General features: G+C 42.0%; 1 protein-coding gene across 4 annotated transcripts; it reads left to right on the forward strand.

Moving 5' to 3' along the window:
* The first annotated feature begins 432 nt into the window (after positions 1-432).
* Positions 433-14,009, forward strand: ptbp2b (polypyrimidine tract binding protein 2b). Of its 4 annotated transcripts, XM_035534131.1 has the most exons (17): positions 433-575; positions 1,526-1,556; positions 1,698-1,758; positions 2,348-2,520; positions 2,670-2,813; positions 2,921-3,082; positions 3,258-3,368; positions 3,575-3,773; positions 4,279-4,332; positions 5,160-5,275; positions 5,801-5,845; positions 7,393-7,426; positions 8,007-8,099; positions 8,249-8,465; positions 8,961-9,038; positions 10,455-10,586; positions 13,293-14,009. In XM_035534131.1, exons 1-16 carry the CDS (start codon positions 568-570, stop codon positions 10,582-10,584), a joined length of 1,656 nt encoding a protein of 551 aa, XP_035390024.1. In that variant the 5' UTR covers positions 433-567; the 3' UTR covers positions 10,585-10,586; positions 13,293-14,009. The 4 variants fall into 4 exon arrangements, with proteins under 4 accessions (XP_035390024.1, XP_026882955.2, XP_035390025.1 ...); XM_027027154.2 differs by lacking the exons at positions 5,801-5,845; positions 13,293-14,009 and having other exon boundaries at positions 436-575; positions 10,455-12,164; XM_035534132.1 differs by lacking the exons at positions 4,279-4,332; positions 13,293-14,009 and having other exon boundaries at positions 436-575; positions 10,455-12,164.
* Positions 14,010-15,381: the final 1,372 nt, after the last annotated feature.

The following is a 15,381-nucleotide window of genomic DNA, read 5'->3' on the forward strand; positions in this document are numbered from 1 at the left end:
CTAGGACTAAAATTCACACCAAACATTCCCTAGCTTGGAAGGTTTTTTGATACAGGTTTACATTTTAATTACATTTTAAACACTGAATGGTTCAAGAATGTGTAACATGTAATGAATCTGGATAGTGACATATATATAATTAAATAATTAATATAATTAAGATTTATATATATATATATATATATATATATATATATATATATATATATATATATATATATATATATATATATATATATCCATCACCTACACAACAAAGAAAGATGGCAATTCGTGTTGTGCCTTTCATGTAATAAAAACAAAAACAAAAACAAAAAACCTAGGGTTTAAAAATATTGGTCAGTTGTATTTACGAGCTATTCACATAGCCCAAACCCAGTTGCCTTTATTGTGCCGACGCCAGAGGACTTGGGCCGAATCGTCCCGTCAAAGTGAGTCGGATGACTCGGTCAAACACTCGCCGCGTCGAGCATCGCCACCATTTTACTCCGTTAGCGGTGTGACGTGCGTGTGTCGGTCTGCTATTAGAGCACTCAGATTAATAACGTGGAAAACGCGTTCCCGGCAATGGACGGGTAAGTATCGGAGGGGGGCAAATGTAAAAAAAAAAAAAAAAAATGCGCTGTGTGAATTTCGCTTTTATATTAAATTACTTTCAGGCAACTACGCTGCAGTTGTTTTGCCTTCAGAGGCCGTGGCTGCTAACTAAACTGCTAGCTTTCGTTGTTGATGAAGCGCTGTCCGACGCCTCTGCTAAAAGCTATGCGAACGAAGTCCGTTAGCCTCGGAGCTAACTAGCTAGTCTGCTATCTGGAAATAGTCTGTGCTTTGTTCTAATTTATTTTTTATAGGAATAATTTTTTTTAAATAATGTATTAACCTTATTATTTGGTGTCACGTTTGGAAATTACATATACTGTTTTTTTCCCGCTTAGGTTACATAACCAGATAGCAACCGGAAAAAGCGCTCTGATCATCTCTGGATTGATTAGCTAAAATAGCTTAGCTGGCCGGATTTCTTTGTTTAAAACCGGAGTGTTTCTGAAACGTCACCTTCCGTAATGTTCTGTTTTCAAAGCACCAGCCAGCCATATTTCTACTTAGCAACATACCGTTATTTAGTTGCAATAGCTAAACATTAAAATAAGTTATATATGGCTTTAGCATGGGTATAAATTCTCACTCAAAGCCGTTGCTGGTTAAGTTAGTCATCAACTAAACTGGCTAGCTAGCTACGTGAGTATCCGACGTAAGATGGTCAGTTAGCATTAGATGAACTTCGGGGATAGTAGCTAAGTAGTAGCTATGTCATGACTTTGTAAGTTAATTGTTTGATGTAGAAAACGTTAGTGCGATAAATCCCAGCTAATGTACTATTTTACTGTAAGATAATAATAAATATAATAATGCTTAGATCATGTGAGTTTGGCCAGCGGTAGTTCGCTGTGACATTCTAAAATGCTATAACTGGGCAAGTTAATATATTTTTTCTTTTTCTCTAATATTTTTCTCCATTCATTTCCAGCATTGCTAGTGATGTTGCAGTTGGTGTAAAGGTAAGGTGTCATTAATCACAGTAATAAAGCTGATAGATTTGATAGTGATAACTACCATATGTTTGGTAAATATGTGTTATGAACTTTTTAATATTTGCATATTGTTATCTTTTACATTTACCTATTTATATTTCCTCTCAGAGAAGTTCAGATGAATTACTGTCTGGCAGTCTTTACAACAGCCCAAACTCTTCAGTCACAGGTGAGGAAAATGCTTTGATGTGAACAAATGGACTGATTGGTTCTGGTTTATTTGCTATAAGTAACAAGTGCCATGTGGTTGTGACCAGGGTTCAGTAATATTGAATTTACAGGACATTTCCTCTTAGTATTACTGCCACAGTGTACGAATATACTATTTATATTTTTTGCTTCTGTTAAACTATATTGCTAGTGCATTATCTTTGATTAAGGCCGTGCAATGACCAGTCAGTGGCTTGCAGTACATAAAGTGGATACCCCTTCTGTGTAACCCCCGGCCCCTTCCAAAAAACCCCCAACAAAACATATTTATGAAATATGTTTATATTACTTTCTACATCCACTTTTTTATTACCCCTTCTCTGAAGGGTTAGAGGGGCCTAACTAGACACCAATGCAGTGACCTTTGTGCAGTCTCCAGCCAAAGCCATGAACCTAGATACAACACCATGTCTGAAAACCTTGCATTTTGATGCAGATATATCATTTGTAGGAATATAATGTTTAAATGTTAAAAATAATTCCATTGCCAAGGATTGGCATTTAATGCATGCTCATATCTAGCCTGAAAATGTGGTGAATTTTTATAGCTAATGGAAGTGACAGCAAGAAACTGAGGGTGGAGGACAGCATGGACAGCCCACCCTCCCGGGTCATTCACATTCGCAAACTTCCGAACGAAGTTTCTGAGACAGAGGTCATCGCCCTGGGTTTGCCCTTTGGCAAAGTCACCAATATCCTGATGCTGAAAGGCAAAAACCAGGTGTGTATGAGCAGAAGATATGGAGTTAGGAAAATCTGAGGTGTAAAGTGGTTTTCCAGGGATATGCCATTTTGGAACCTTCTTAACTGCTAGGTCCTGCATAAGCTGAGTACTTTGGCTCATCTCGGATATATACGCCCCATCCGCAGGCCTTTTTGGAGCTCGGAACAGAGGAAGCAGCAGTCACCATGGTGAACTACTACACGGCGGTGACGCCTCAAGTGCGAAACGTGCCCGTGTTTATCCAGTACTCTAACCACAAAGAGCTCAAGACCGACAGTGCTCTCAACCAGGTTAGCAAACCAGGCCTCGGACAAATGGTGTATGCTTGTGACAGAGCAACCCTTCTGATGCCCAGAGTGCTGTGATTTGGCTTCCATCCCTTTTCTCTCATCCCCAGCGTGCCCAGGCCGTGCTGCAGGCCGTATCCGCGGTCCAGGAGGGTGGCTCCCCGAGCTCAGATGCAGCGGGCGAGAGTGTGCTGGCACCTGCCCCCAGCCCTGTCCTGCGCATCATCATCGACAACATGTTCTACCCAGTGACCCTGGACGTCCTCCAACAGGTCGCCGCCCTCCCCGTCTGCTTGGGGATGAAACTGTAAAAATAAAAACAACCACTCAGCAGTTTGTGTACTCTCTGTTGTGGAAGTGCTGGCCCCATGCAGAATTAGCATTTACATCATGCTAGTTTCTCTATCTCTCTCTTTTTTTTTTTTTTCTTTTTTTTTTTTTTTTTAGATCTTCTCTAAGTTTGGGACTGTCATGAAGATTATCACGTTCACCAAAAACAACCAGTTCCAGGCTCTTCTGCAGTTCAGTGATCCTGTAAATGCCCAGCAGGCCAAGCTGGTGAGATAGCTGGGAATCATTAAAATTATTTTGTTACTACTGTAAATTATCAAGTAACTACTCTGAAACCAACATGAAAGGCATGTAGTTATAAGAGTGTGAGTCCTTGGAGTGAAAGAGGTTAAATAACTCAAGTTAATTTTCAGTGCTAGTATGCTTGTAGCATAAAATAAAATAATTGGGCTCCTCATTATTTTTCTCCCAAGTCCTTGGATGGGCAGAACATCTATAACTCCTGCTGCACGTTGCGCATTGACTTCTCCAAGCTTGTCAACCTGAATGTGAAGTACAACAATGACAAGAGCCGGGACTACACGCGGCCAGAGCTCCCCGCGGGCGACGGCCAGCCGCCCGTGGACCCGGCAGTGGCTGCTGCCCTCAACAAAGACTCCACCTCCTTGCTCGGTAAGGCCCTGGAGAGCTCTGCCAACTCCTGGTGCTCGGCTAAGTTGTCCTGTTGCTCTGCACTGCAAAGTGTGCTACTGAGGTGAAAACAGGGAAAGCTTGCTTGCCGCAAATGCACTCCCGACAAAACAAGCACTGTAGCCAAGAATATGAAGGTTATACACACGTTGATGCATGGTGGTGAAAGTGTTGACCAGAACATAAATACTCACTCAATTAGGCATGAGAAAATTGGGTTCAAACAGTTCCTACGTGGCCAGGCCTGACTAGACGATGGACGTTACCATAGCACTTAATTAGAAATCCAGATACGTAGATAATCAGCTATTCTTGATGTTAATTTTAACTGGACATTATCACTGGCAGAAGTCGATATGTGTCTGGTGCACATATCGGTTTGTCCCTAATTAAGATAATTTACTGTTTGAGAATTCACTTTAAGAGATCCTGGCCCGCACTTCCTGTCTGACCGCGTGCGACTTCTACTTCTACACATTCTCCTTAGGTACTCCGTCCGGGACTTCCTACTCTAGTGCTGGAGCGTTTCAGTCTTCTCTAGGTACCTATGCTTCTGTTACCTACTGTCTTCTTTCGTTCTCTCCCTCACTTTCTTTCTTTTCTTTCCTACCCCACCTCTGTGTCCTTTCCTTCTCTTGGAGGAAAGAGGCTCTTTGCCAGCGCTGTGAGAACTGGCGGGGCTTCCCCCACCGAAGCGGCGCCGTCCGCCTGTCCCAAATTGACGGCCTTGGGCCGCCGCTCTTTTCTGGCAGAGTGCTAATTGGGTGGCTCGCCACTAAGCCCTACCATTCTGCACTGTGTCCTGGGCGTGACAGATTGATCCGTGTTCATTATTGAACGCCGCCTTTCATACAGACTGGCCAATCAGTTAGCTCCGTTGGCTTCGCCTAGTTAGAACGGATGGGTTCCAGTAGCCGCGAAGGCTCATAGTAAAAAGACCCAAAAAGCAATACATTTTTTTTCTTTCTTTTTCTTTTTGTTCTTTTTTGGCTTCCGTACTTTCCTGCACATTGAATCCAGTCTGTGTGAAACTGAGCGGGCAGTGATGTGTGTGATGCTGTGTATGACATGTACGTTGGATGCCGTCTGGCCGGAGGGGGTCGTGACGTTGGCTGGGCGCTGTGTGTGCGTGTATGTGTGCTGTGTGTGTGCGTGTGCACTTGGCAGCGCTGTGAGGCTGCATGGCCTGGGCTGGACAGAAGGCTGCTGAGAGGGATGAGCTGCTGGACTGCCGCCGCCTTAGGAAGTTGCAGTGACTTTTTGACTGACGTTGAGCTCTTTTTCTGTTCCTCTGTCTTCCTCTCTCTCTCTCTCTCACTCTCTCTCCCCCTCTCTCTCGCTCTCCTGTCTTCCTCTCCCTCTCGGTAGGCGCTATCAGTCCTCTGAGTGCAGCCGCTGCAGCTGCAGCCGCGGCTGGGAGGGTGGCGCTCTCTGGGCACTCGGGAACCAATGGAGTACTGCTCGCCAGCAATCTCAATGAAGAGGTCAGTGCATCCTTCCAACACGCGCACACACACTCCTCTACCTCCTCTATCTGTTCTCACTGTGTCTAGTCAGGTCTCTGGCAGAGCCTGTTTCTGTACTTTTGGATGTTTAGTCATCATCTGCCAAGGCTCATTATTTTCATTTATTTATGTATTTATTTTCAGAGGACCGCCTACATTTTTTTTTACATTTATATATATTCTGTATAGCATCATACCAATGTTATCATGACTTAAAGATTTATGTTTTTGGAGTTATAAATCTCCCAATAAGTTTTATTTTGCAATGGTTCATTGTTTAAGACATGGTCTAAAGAGACCAAGAGTCTCCTGAGCAGGAATATACATCCAGACTTCATGAAGAGAGACAGTTCCATGAAGCTGATCTCTGCTCCATGTTTTGTCTTGTGACATGAGTCTTTCACTTTTGACCTTTTTATTATTTACTTTTTTGCCTCTATTTTGACCAGAACTTGAGACAGTTGTTTGTAGCATGCTGACATTGGTATCGTGCTCTCCACTCAGCTCCTGATGTTAAAAGATCTTAGAGCACATCCTCAGCACTTCCAGGTAGTTTTGTGCCTCCTCATAACTGCATCAGTCCTGAGTGTAACTGCTCACAGGTGAACTGCTCACTCACAAAACACTGCCAAACCATGGAGCAGTAACACAGTGTGAAATATTTGCACCAACCACCCACAAAGCCAAAAATGTGGCAACAACAAAAACCTAGTGTAATGTAGCTCACACTTATTGGTGAACAGCCGTCTGTCTATCCGTGCCCCTGAGCCTGTAGCTTACCACCGTCCCTGCTGTGCTCCTGTGTTTTAATGTTATTTCAGTATATTTACACTTAGCTGATTGTCTTAGTAGGAAATGACTTGGCAGAGATGTGTAAGCTAGTCCCTGAACATTGGCTAATACTCATCCATAAATATACTGAAAGCAAGTGTTTTGTTGATTAAGTTCTTGTCAAAATGGAGGGTCTCTCTGCTGTCGCTCTGTGCATTCTGTACAAGTTTTGATCACTGTCTCTCTCTCTCTCTCACTCCTCTCTCTCTCTCTCTCACACACACACACACACACACACACACACTCTCACTCTCATGCACATTCTCGCTCTCTATCTGTGGGTCTTTCCTGAAGTAATATCTAACTGTCTTTTCTCTCTAAGCTGTAACTTCTCTCTCCCTCTCCTGGTGTTCCACTGCCTCTCTCTAAGCTATTCAAAGTTGGTATGAAATGTGGTAGCTCCACCCCCGCCTCATCTCTCTCATTTTCTATTATTATTATTATTATTACTTTTCTACCTGTGAAATGTCCTAGTAATTTTCTCCCATCATGGTTTCCTTTCCCAAACGCTCTTGTGGGTCTGTGGTTTTTAAACATGTGCTCTCTACTGATGCCCATAACTCTGCAAGGTGGTTTTCATGCCCACAACTTGCATGGCCTGGCCTTGCCCTAACGATACGAGGCTAGCGTTCCTTTAACCAGCACTGCCTGCATCTCATATTTGTCGAGTTCCAGCCACTGAACCCAGAGCCATACTCTGCATGTCCCTGCCCCTCTGCCATTCCTCTGCTGCAGTGAGTCTATGTAAATGTGCCTTGCCCGGGTTTGGTCTTGGGGGACTACATTTGGCACAATTCAAGCAATGTTCAAGAAATAAAGAACTGATAGAAAGAGAGCCCTGCCATTTCTGACCAAACTCCTGCATTTCCTGTGTACTGACCTGTAATATTTATTTTTTGTCCCCAACTCCTTTTTTTTCTTGTTTTTACTTCACGTTGCTTCCTCTCCCTCTCCCCACCCCCCTCCTCCCCGCCCTGCCCCGCCCCCTGACCCTCTACTCCTGCCTCCTTGTGTGACCCCTCCCCCCTTTATCCCCTCTCCCCCATGCTTTGTGCTGGACCCAAAACAAACAAACAAACAAACAAAAACAAATGTTCCTCCTCGGACCAACTCGCCCCAATTAACTGCCTTGACCCATGCTCCATGGTCACCTCACCATCGCGCGGGAAACCACCCCCTCCGTTATGGACGATCTGTTCATCTCCGCCCTACCTCGACTCTTCTCTCTTCTGTCTTACGCTGCTTGCTCTTCTCTCCTTCTAAAGATGGTTACGCCCCAAAGTCTCTTTACCCTCTTCGGTATGTTATCGTTGGCAATCTACCTCTTTTTTCAGTTTACTTCTGTCATTTTATTTGTTTCCTTGATTTTAATTTCATTATTATGGTTTGTTTTGTCAGTTTAGGTTTACTTAATAATGACTGTATTGCAGAACAGTCCCTTAAATTTCCATTTCTGTTTTTGTTCCAAGTCTGAGGTTTTTATGCAGGGCTTTTTGTTCATTTATTTTTGTTTTCTTTGGCCTTTTGAAGGCCATGTCTCTATCTTGCTCTTTCTGTCTCTCCTCATATACAGCTTACCGTAATGCATGCTCAGTTATTTTGCATGTAGGCTTTCCGATTTAACTTTGCCATATCACTAAGCTTCTTTATTTGGGAGGGCCTATCAGAATATGTACTCTGCTCTATTTGAAAAGCACTTAAGGACTCGTGTAGATCTTTTTGTTTTCTTTTTCCTGGAAGTACCATCTTCCTCAGCGTTGATTGTTTTGCACGTGAACCCAAGCTCGTAGAGCACTAATTTGTCCTTCATGCTTCGCCCCACCTGCCCCACCCCCGCCCCTCCCCTCTGCATCGCCTCCTGCTTGTCGTCGAACGGAAGGCGTGTACGGCGATGTGCAGCGGGTGAAGATCCTCTATAACAAGAAGGACAGTGCGCTGATCCAGATGGCAGACGGCAACCAGGCGCAGCTAGGTAGGCCTCTCTGTGGGCATCCCTTTCGCCCCCTTTCTACCGCCGTCCATCTAGTGAACTTCAATTGGCAGTTTATTTCAGCAGTTTCACACGTCAAACTAAAAGGATGAATGTGTAAAGACATTTGGTCTATTTTCATTCTGCTCCAGCCATGAGCCACCTAAATGGGCAGAAGATGTATGGGAAAATCATCCGTGTGACCCTGTCCAAGCACCACACGGTGCAGCTCCCCCGTGAGGGCCTGGATGACCAGGGCCTCACCAAGGATTTCACCAACTCCCCCCTGCACCGCTTCAAGAAACCCGGCTCCAAGAACTTCCAGAACATCTTTCCCCCTTCAGCCACCCTCCACCTCTCCAACATCCCGTGAGTAGAGATGGTGACACAGTAGGTTGGAGTCTGTGTTGGGGTGGGTAGACCCAGGGCATGCTAGGAAAGCCAAACCTTACAAGAGCAAATCACACAGCAAGGAAATTACAAGTTTGTGTTTCATTTTAATGAAATGATTAATAACAAGGTAAAAGAATATTTGACTAGTTATGACACTTGTCATTTGGTTGGTGCATTGTTCAGATCTCTTCAGTGTGTGTCCTCTTGTATTTTTACACTTATAAAATGCAAGAAATGCTCCCGATATAAAGCTTAAATTTTGCATTGCCACAATTTTCTTTTTTGAAAATCACTTACCAGTTTTGTCTCTGGCTTAGACATATGAGTTAAAAAAAACTGAGTCTGCTTAATTATGCAGTGCAGTGATTATGGAGGAGAGGGGTGTGGGGTATTATGGCTTTTTACCTGTCTGTGAGCACTGTCGTTTCTTCTTCTGTGCTTGGAGAAACGTAACTGTCGTCTGTTTGGCAGGGAGGATGTCACTGAGGATGACCTGAGACTTCTCTTCTCCAATTCTGGAGGCACAGTTAAAGCCTTCAAGTTCTTTCAGTAAGAGCCTTCTACATGTTTCACAATATTATGTGCCCTGTTGAATCATTATATTGCAATATACTTGCATAATAATAGTTGCTGTCTCCACGCATTTATAAATATGTTTCTAACATACTGTATTACATTTCTCCAGGGCAGGGCAGTCATTGTCAGTCCTAGTCCTTGTAACCCATGCTCTGTGCAGTTTTTTTCCCCTTGAATCCAACACACCTGATTTAACTTTAATTACTAATGACCAAGCACTCCACAAGGTTGGGTGGAAATGGAATTAACAGTGGTATGTATTCAGCATACAAAAAAGAAGTATCTGCATTTTATCCACATTACATTTTGAAAAGGCAATATTCATGATACGATTACTTTATATATGTTGGGCAGAGTCCTCCTACAATTCCTTAGTACTAACTAAAAAAATACGTAGTCTTTTAAAGAAATACCATCAGTGTCTGTTTAAATAATGGTGTGTTCAAATAGAATTTCTGCCTTCAATATAGATAGTTAACACTCAGTGCCTGCTGTGCGAGTAGTTAAAGTCGAACTGTGTTGCTAGGCAACTGGGCAATATGGACACCGAAAGAATCCTCTCTGTTATTTTACTAAGATACTTTGCTAATGACCAAGGCTACATACCATGTATTAGCTGTTATGTCTTATAGCAACATGTATAGGTGTAGTGAAGGTGGGGAAAAAAGACAAAAAATATTTGGAATATCAACATTTTTCAGAGACATATTACAAAGACTTGGACTTTGATTGACTAAAATATAGTGTGATTCCAGTTCCAGTGTCACCCACATTCTCTCTTAGGTTCAGGCTTAAACTAGCTAGCTACCGCTCTATAATGTCTTTTGAATTTTACCTACTAGCTAACAGATTATATAAGCAAAATCTTTGTTGATTCTTTTAGCTAATGCAGGCTGTGTAGAAATAAAGGAACCTGAGAAATAAAGATCAGCAATGGCAGTACATAGCTTATAAAACACAATCTATGTTATCTGGCCAGCTCAAAAAGATTTTAATAGTTTGCCTATGTTATGCAGAGTTCAGAAATATTACATAAACAAAAGTGCCAATCTGTAGCACAGAGGAACAGCTGAACTGAAGCAACCAAATAATGGCAAATGAACATATGGCACATCTTTTCACAGATGTATTATACATGTATTGTAATTGTATTCTGGATGTTATTATTTTTATGTATTTTAATGAAATGCTTTACAGAATACCTTTTAGGATAGTGTATTCATAATGTAGCCATCAATATTTAATATTTGCTCTGCCCAACCCTGGCCCTCCATGACCCAAGTCAGGTGTGTCTGAGTAAGGAAGATGTAAAGCTACATAGCAGGGGGCTGTTTTTTCTTTGAGAGATGTTGCCCTGTCTGAACATCCTCCACCTTTTCTTTGCCTCAGAGACCGCAAGATGGCCCTCCTGCAGATGTCTACGGTGGAGGAGGCTATCCAAGCCCTGATCGACCTCCACAACTATGACATGGGTGGAGGCCACCGCCTGAGGGTCTCCTTCTCCAAGTCCACCATCTGAAGGCATGCCCACAATCTCTGGCCAAATCTCCCCTCCACTCCTTATGGAGCACAGAGTCAATGTCATTTGGATCAGTCATTCCTGGAGACTATAACAGAAACACACCGACGTAGCTCTCTCTCTCTCTCTCATGCTCTCTCGTTCACTCTATCTCTCGCTCTTTCTATGAGAATTTCTCCTCTCCCTGTCGTTTGTGTGTTCAGGCATGCTGTTCCCCCCCCCCCCCAACAAAATGTGCCTTACATACACCAAGCAGCATCTTCTCTGTATCCCTCTCTTACACAAGCGATGGAAGTGTAGGCACGCTCGTTTTCTTCGTGTAAGAAGTGGTCGTGAAAGTCTTTGCCCTGACCCTGACTTTGCTTCTGTACAATTTTTAATGTGCTAGTGTTTTTTTCCCAGTCCAGCTGTCTTGCTGTTGGTCTCAACCAGAAGCAAAATTCCAGTTATGCGTCACTGGCGTATGAGTGATGTGATTGGACAGGGTCAGCATTCGCCAGTACATGTTCTGTCCCATTGTTTCTGGAAAGGAGGTGGATTTTGTTTGGAGCTGGAACTTAAAATACAGTATAAAATGAAATGCTGGACACACACACACACACACACACACACACACACACACACACACACACACACACACACACACACACACAGGGCAGCGTAGTGTATAATATATTACAGCACCTACTGTTTGGATACTCCCAAGTTATTGTCTGTTTTCTGGGTTTTTTTTCCCTTCCTTTCTTTCCTTCCACTTTTTATCTTTAAAGTATAGATGGATTTTTTAAGCATGCACTGCTGGGTCTTGGCTGTAGTGAGGGAAAGCTTGCTGTTGCATATGTTTGACCATAGTGTGTTCAAGTTCGTTAAGGCAAGTCCGTCATAAAGTTCAAGCAAACAAGTGAAAGAAAATGTGTCTTTGCCCTCTGTTTTTTGTTATCAGGCAAACCTGACAATACTGAACTCAAACTACATGAAGCACACTTCAAAATAAAGAGCATCGAACAGCTCTTCATATGTGTTTTTGATCACTTGTTTGATGAACACCAGCATCACGTTGCTGTTAACCGAATCTGAATGCATCTTAGACCTTTGTCAGGTTTTGTGATGTCACTGATGTCATTGTGAAGTGTTGCCCTCATGTGTAGAAGAAATGTCGGGACCAAAGTTAACGTGCCTTTTGTCTTATTTTTCTGTGTTGTGCAAATTCAGTTTATTCAGCCTCTGGATTTTTGTTTAGGCATCATGGATTGTAAAAAAAGATTGGGAATATGCAGAATATATGTCTGGAGGTTGGGAAGGGGTGTCACCTGTTGACAACTGCTCCATTAAACAAATGACTGAATGCATTCTGTGGTCAAAAATATGGAAATGGAGGGTGGCACTGTATATTTTCTACATGAGTTGAGTTTTTACATCTTTAGAAATGTATAATTCCAGTGTCGTTTGAAAGTGACAAGATTAAAACTTCCTTTTTCTACCGAGCTCCTGCTGTAAGATCCCTGTGTGGTGGTAGTGGAGATGGTGGTGGTGTGCTTTCTCTGTGTAGCATGCTGAATAAAAACTCCTGCAACTCTGTATTCACCTCTCTGCCTCTCCACTGTCTGTCTCTCTCTCACTCTGTCTTGCTCTCTGTTCACACTGGGGGACAGAGTTATGCATCTATTTATTTTATAATTTATTTAAACTTCACAAGGTCCAGTAGAGGTCAGTACTATGATTTTTTTTTCTTTCTTTTTTCCTGGAGGGCTGTGTTCGGTAAAGACAATAATGAGGAACAGACACGATGACGTATGCTAGTGAATGTAGTCACTAAATGATACTGGTGGGAGAAAATGTACTAAGCCCTTTGTTTGAGTTGACGTACAGGCTTAGTGTACAATTACAGTTTTAAGTGTAGAATTTAAGTAGTCTATTTTTAGGAGACCTTCCAGAATTCTGATTTCAAATTGTGGAAATTCAAAATTCAGATTAATCAAGAGATTAGATATTTGAATGCCCAATTTCTCTGATTCACAAAGCCCAGACATTTAAATTTCAGTGTGCTTATTTGAGGGATGAATAGTATGATTTATGTAGACTATTCAATTATTAATTATTAATATATGGTTCATTCTTACAGATAACATGTTTGAATTTTTTTAGAGAGTCCTATGTTCATTGGTAAAAATGGAGTGAAGGGGGATAGCATAGTTGTGGGTATGTGGAGGTTTAAAAACAAAACACCTCAAAAAGTACATATTCCTGAACAAGCCACTTAAGTACAACGGTAAAGTACATGGACTCTCTTACTTTTCCCCAGAGCTTAATACACTGTTTCCTCCCTGTTCTCGCTGTTCTCTCCTCTCTGAGGTTACTTTCCTCTGACTGCCTGTTGTTCTGACCAAGCCCTTTTAGCACAGTTCTTTTAGCTCAGTTCTCCCTCTCTGTTCTGAGATGTCCCTGAGTCACTTAAAGACTGGAGTAGTCTCTCTTCCACTGTCCCACCCAGCCCTACCCAACAGTTGTGTATTACTGTAAGATAGAGTGCTCCAGAAGGGTTGAGGAAATTTCAGAGCAGTCATTAGAGGCGTATACCACAAGCATGAAAAATGCTAAAACACTTCCTTTTGCAGTAATCAGGTGTTTTTATGGTGACCTTGCATTGGAGACAGAATGTACAGCACTTGAATCCTGATGCCTTGTTCTTTTTTTTATCTGTGTTTCAGCAATCCAGCAGTAACAGGGCTCACGGTCCTCTGTGGCCCCCTCCAGACAAACGGATCCATTTTTAACAGAAACGTTCTCTGCATGTCTCTCTTGATCTACGGTCACGGTATCGAGAGAATTTCCTGAAGAGAATTAACACTTTACCAGACACAAGGGTAATCATCCCCCCCATCTTTCCTTTGGGAAATTGCTGCTGGTATTAGAGGTTGCATGGGGTCTAAATTACTTCACATGTCTCAGACATGGCAGAATTTGTGAACAGGGTAGAATGATGGCATATTCAGGGTCAGGTTTCTTTTAAAAAATAAATATTTCTTTACATGTTACTGAACTGAATTTTTCACTTTCCTTTGTATTCTTGGATATATCAGGGTATAGGGATATATTTTTGGTTTCACATGAGTTTCTGGTCATTGTATGAAACCACAAACGAACGGATACCAACAGCATTTGACTTCATTCATGGAATCATTAATTCTTGTTTGAGTATGACTACCCAGTCCATCATACCAGTGGAGGTTAATGTTGAGTAACTGAAACTCTAGTACTTACTGTAGTGCATTTGTTATTGCGCTTATCGTTGTTGGAAATAGAGCTTATGTGTGTTTTGCACATCTAGGCACCAGCATTGATCCCTGTATTTCAGCAATATTTAGCTCAATGGAACCATGAACTCTTAACCTACTGTACTGGCTAGGATGCCTGCTATGAGTAAATGACAAGGCACTTTTGTAAGTCACTCTGGGTAAGAGTGTCTGCCAAATGCCGTAAATGTTAATATATGTGATGTGATACAGTATGGCTTGCTCAGTGGTGAAGATGAGCTTGGTCATCGGTATGGGGTTTTAGAGCCAACTGAGAAACCCACTCAAATGTGACATTCAAGTCTTCTAAATGAAATCTTATTAGCCATGCAGGCACATCTAAAACTGAGGGTGTTGGTGGGTGGGAGACACTTACAGGACATTTATTCACACATTAAAGACAAATCTCTCTGATCACACTATTGAGAAGAGATTTCCCCCAATAAAATGGACTTTTATCTAAATGCAAATGATACAATGGCCGTCTTGCATTCATTTTTAATGGGCTGTGTGAAATTGGTGGTTGGCTGTGGGTGGGGTTTGCCCCAGCATAGTAACCTACTGTGAATCCCATGTCTGTGAAATAGTGTTTGTTATTCAGACCTGAAATCATAACTATACCATGCCAAATGCCCCCCCGGTTTATTTTCGCCTATTGAAAACACACTATTGTCCTTACCTAATGTATTAAAGCATGAAGTGTGATGCTTGTTATATTACTTCATTTTACTGAATAACTGGTAAAGGGATTCACTCTCCGATATACAAAAGGAAACATCATTATAATTTTTATAAATATTTTAGTCTTATAATTTGTTTACTTTTCTCAATCGATTGCAACATCCTCTTAAAATGTTTAAGGTGCACATACTGCTTCAGTTTCAATGGGATATCAGAATCAAACAAATTTGCTTCTAAAAACTGCAAATTACTACCCAAAGCAACAGCCCAATAATGCCACTAGATGAAAATAAATAAAAAGAATGATTGCCACTGCTACTGTAGTGAGTGTTTAGCCTCCCCCCGCCCCGCCCCGTGTTCCGTATATTTAATGATCAGTCGAGACGCCATTGCAGCCCTCTCCTTAATGATGCACTTGCAGGCACACACACTTTTCAATTAGGAGAGATTTGAAGCTTATGAGCGACTTCATAATAGTCTGCAAAACTGTTAAAAGGAAATCGCGAAGTGAAGTGCTGGCAGGGGGACTGTTGCCTTTCTCAGATTAACATAGAACAAATTAGAAGATAGGTAAAGGCTTGAAAAAGACAAACAAACCAAAGACAACTGTATTGTGATTGCTTGCACTTTAGTAATGTTTCAGATGCAAAACCAGACATAAATTTGCAGTTGCATTTCTAGAAGGCATGAATTAAGTTAAATGCTTAAAGCGTTTTCGTACCGCACTGCGGCTGTGTGATCATATACATACGATAGGCCTTCTTGCTCATACATATTCAGGATTAGTGAAAATTCTCCATTGTTCAGCAGATTAACTGCAATA

The sequence above is a fragment of the Electrophorus electricus genome, chromosome 15 (assembly GCF_013358815.1).
Source record: "Electrophorus electricus isolate fEleEle1 chromosome 15, fEleEle1.pri, whole genome shotgun sequence".
Lineage (NCBI taxonomy): Eukaryota > Metazoa > Chordata > Actinopteri > Gymnotiformes > Gymnotidae > Electrophorus > Electrophorus electricus.

Bases quoted from the DNA above. Each gene is read 5' to 3' on its own strand.
- ptbp2b (XM_035534131.1), top strand. The intron at 2,521-2,669 runs GTGTGTATGAGC...CCCCATCCGCAG, and splicing joins TGCTGAAAGGCAAAAACCAG to GCCTTTTTGGAGCTCGGAAC. The intron at 3,774-4,278 runs GTAAGGCCCTGG...CATTCTCCTTAG, and splicing joins AGACTCCACCTCCTTGCTCG to GTACTCCGTCCGGGACTTCC.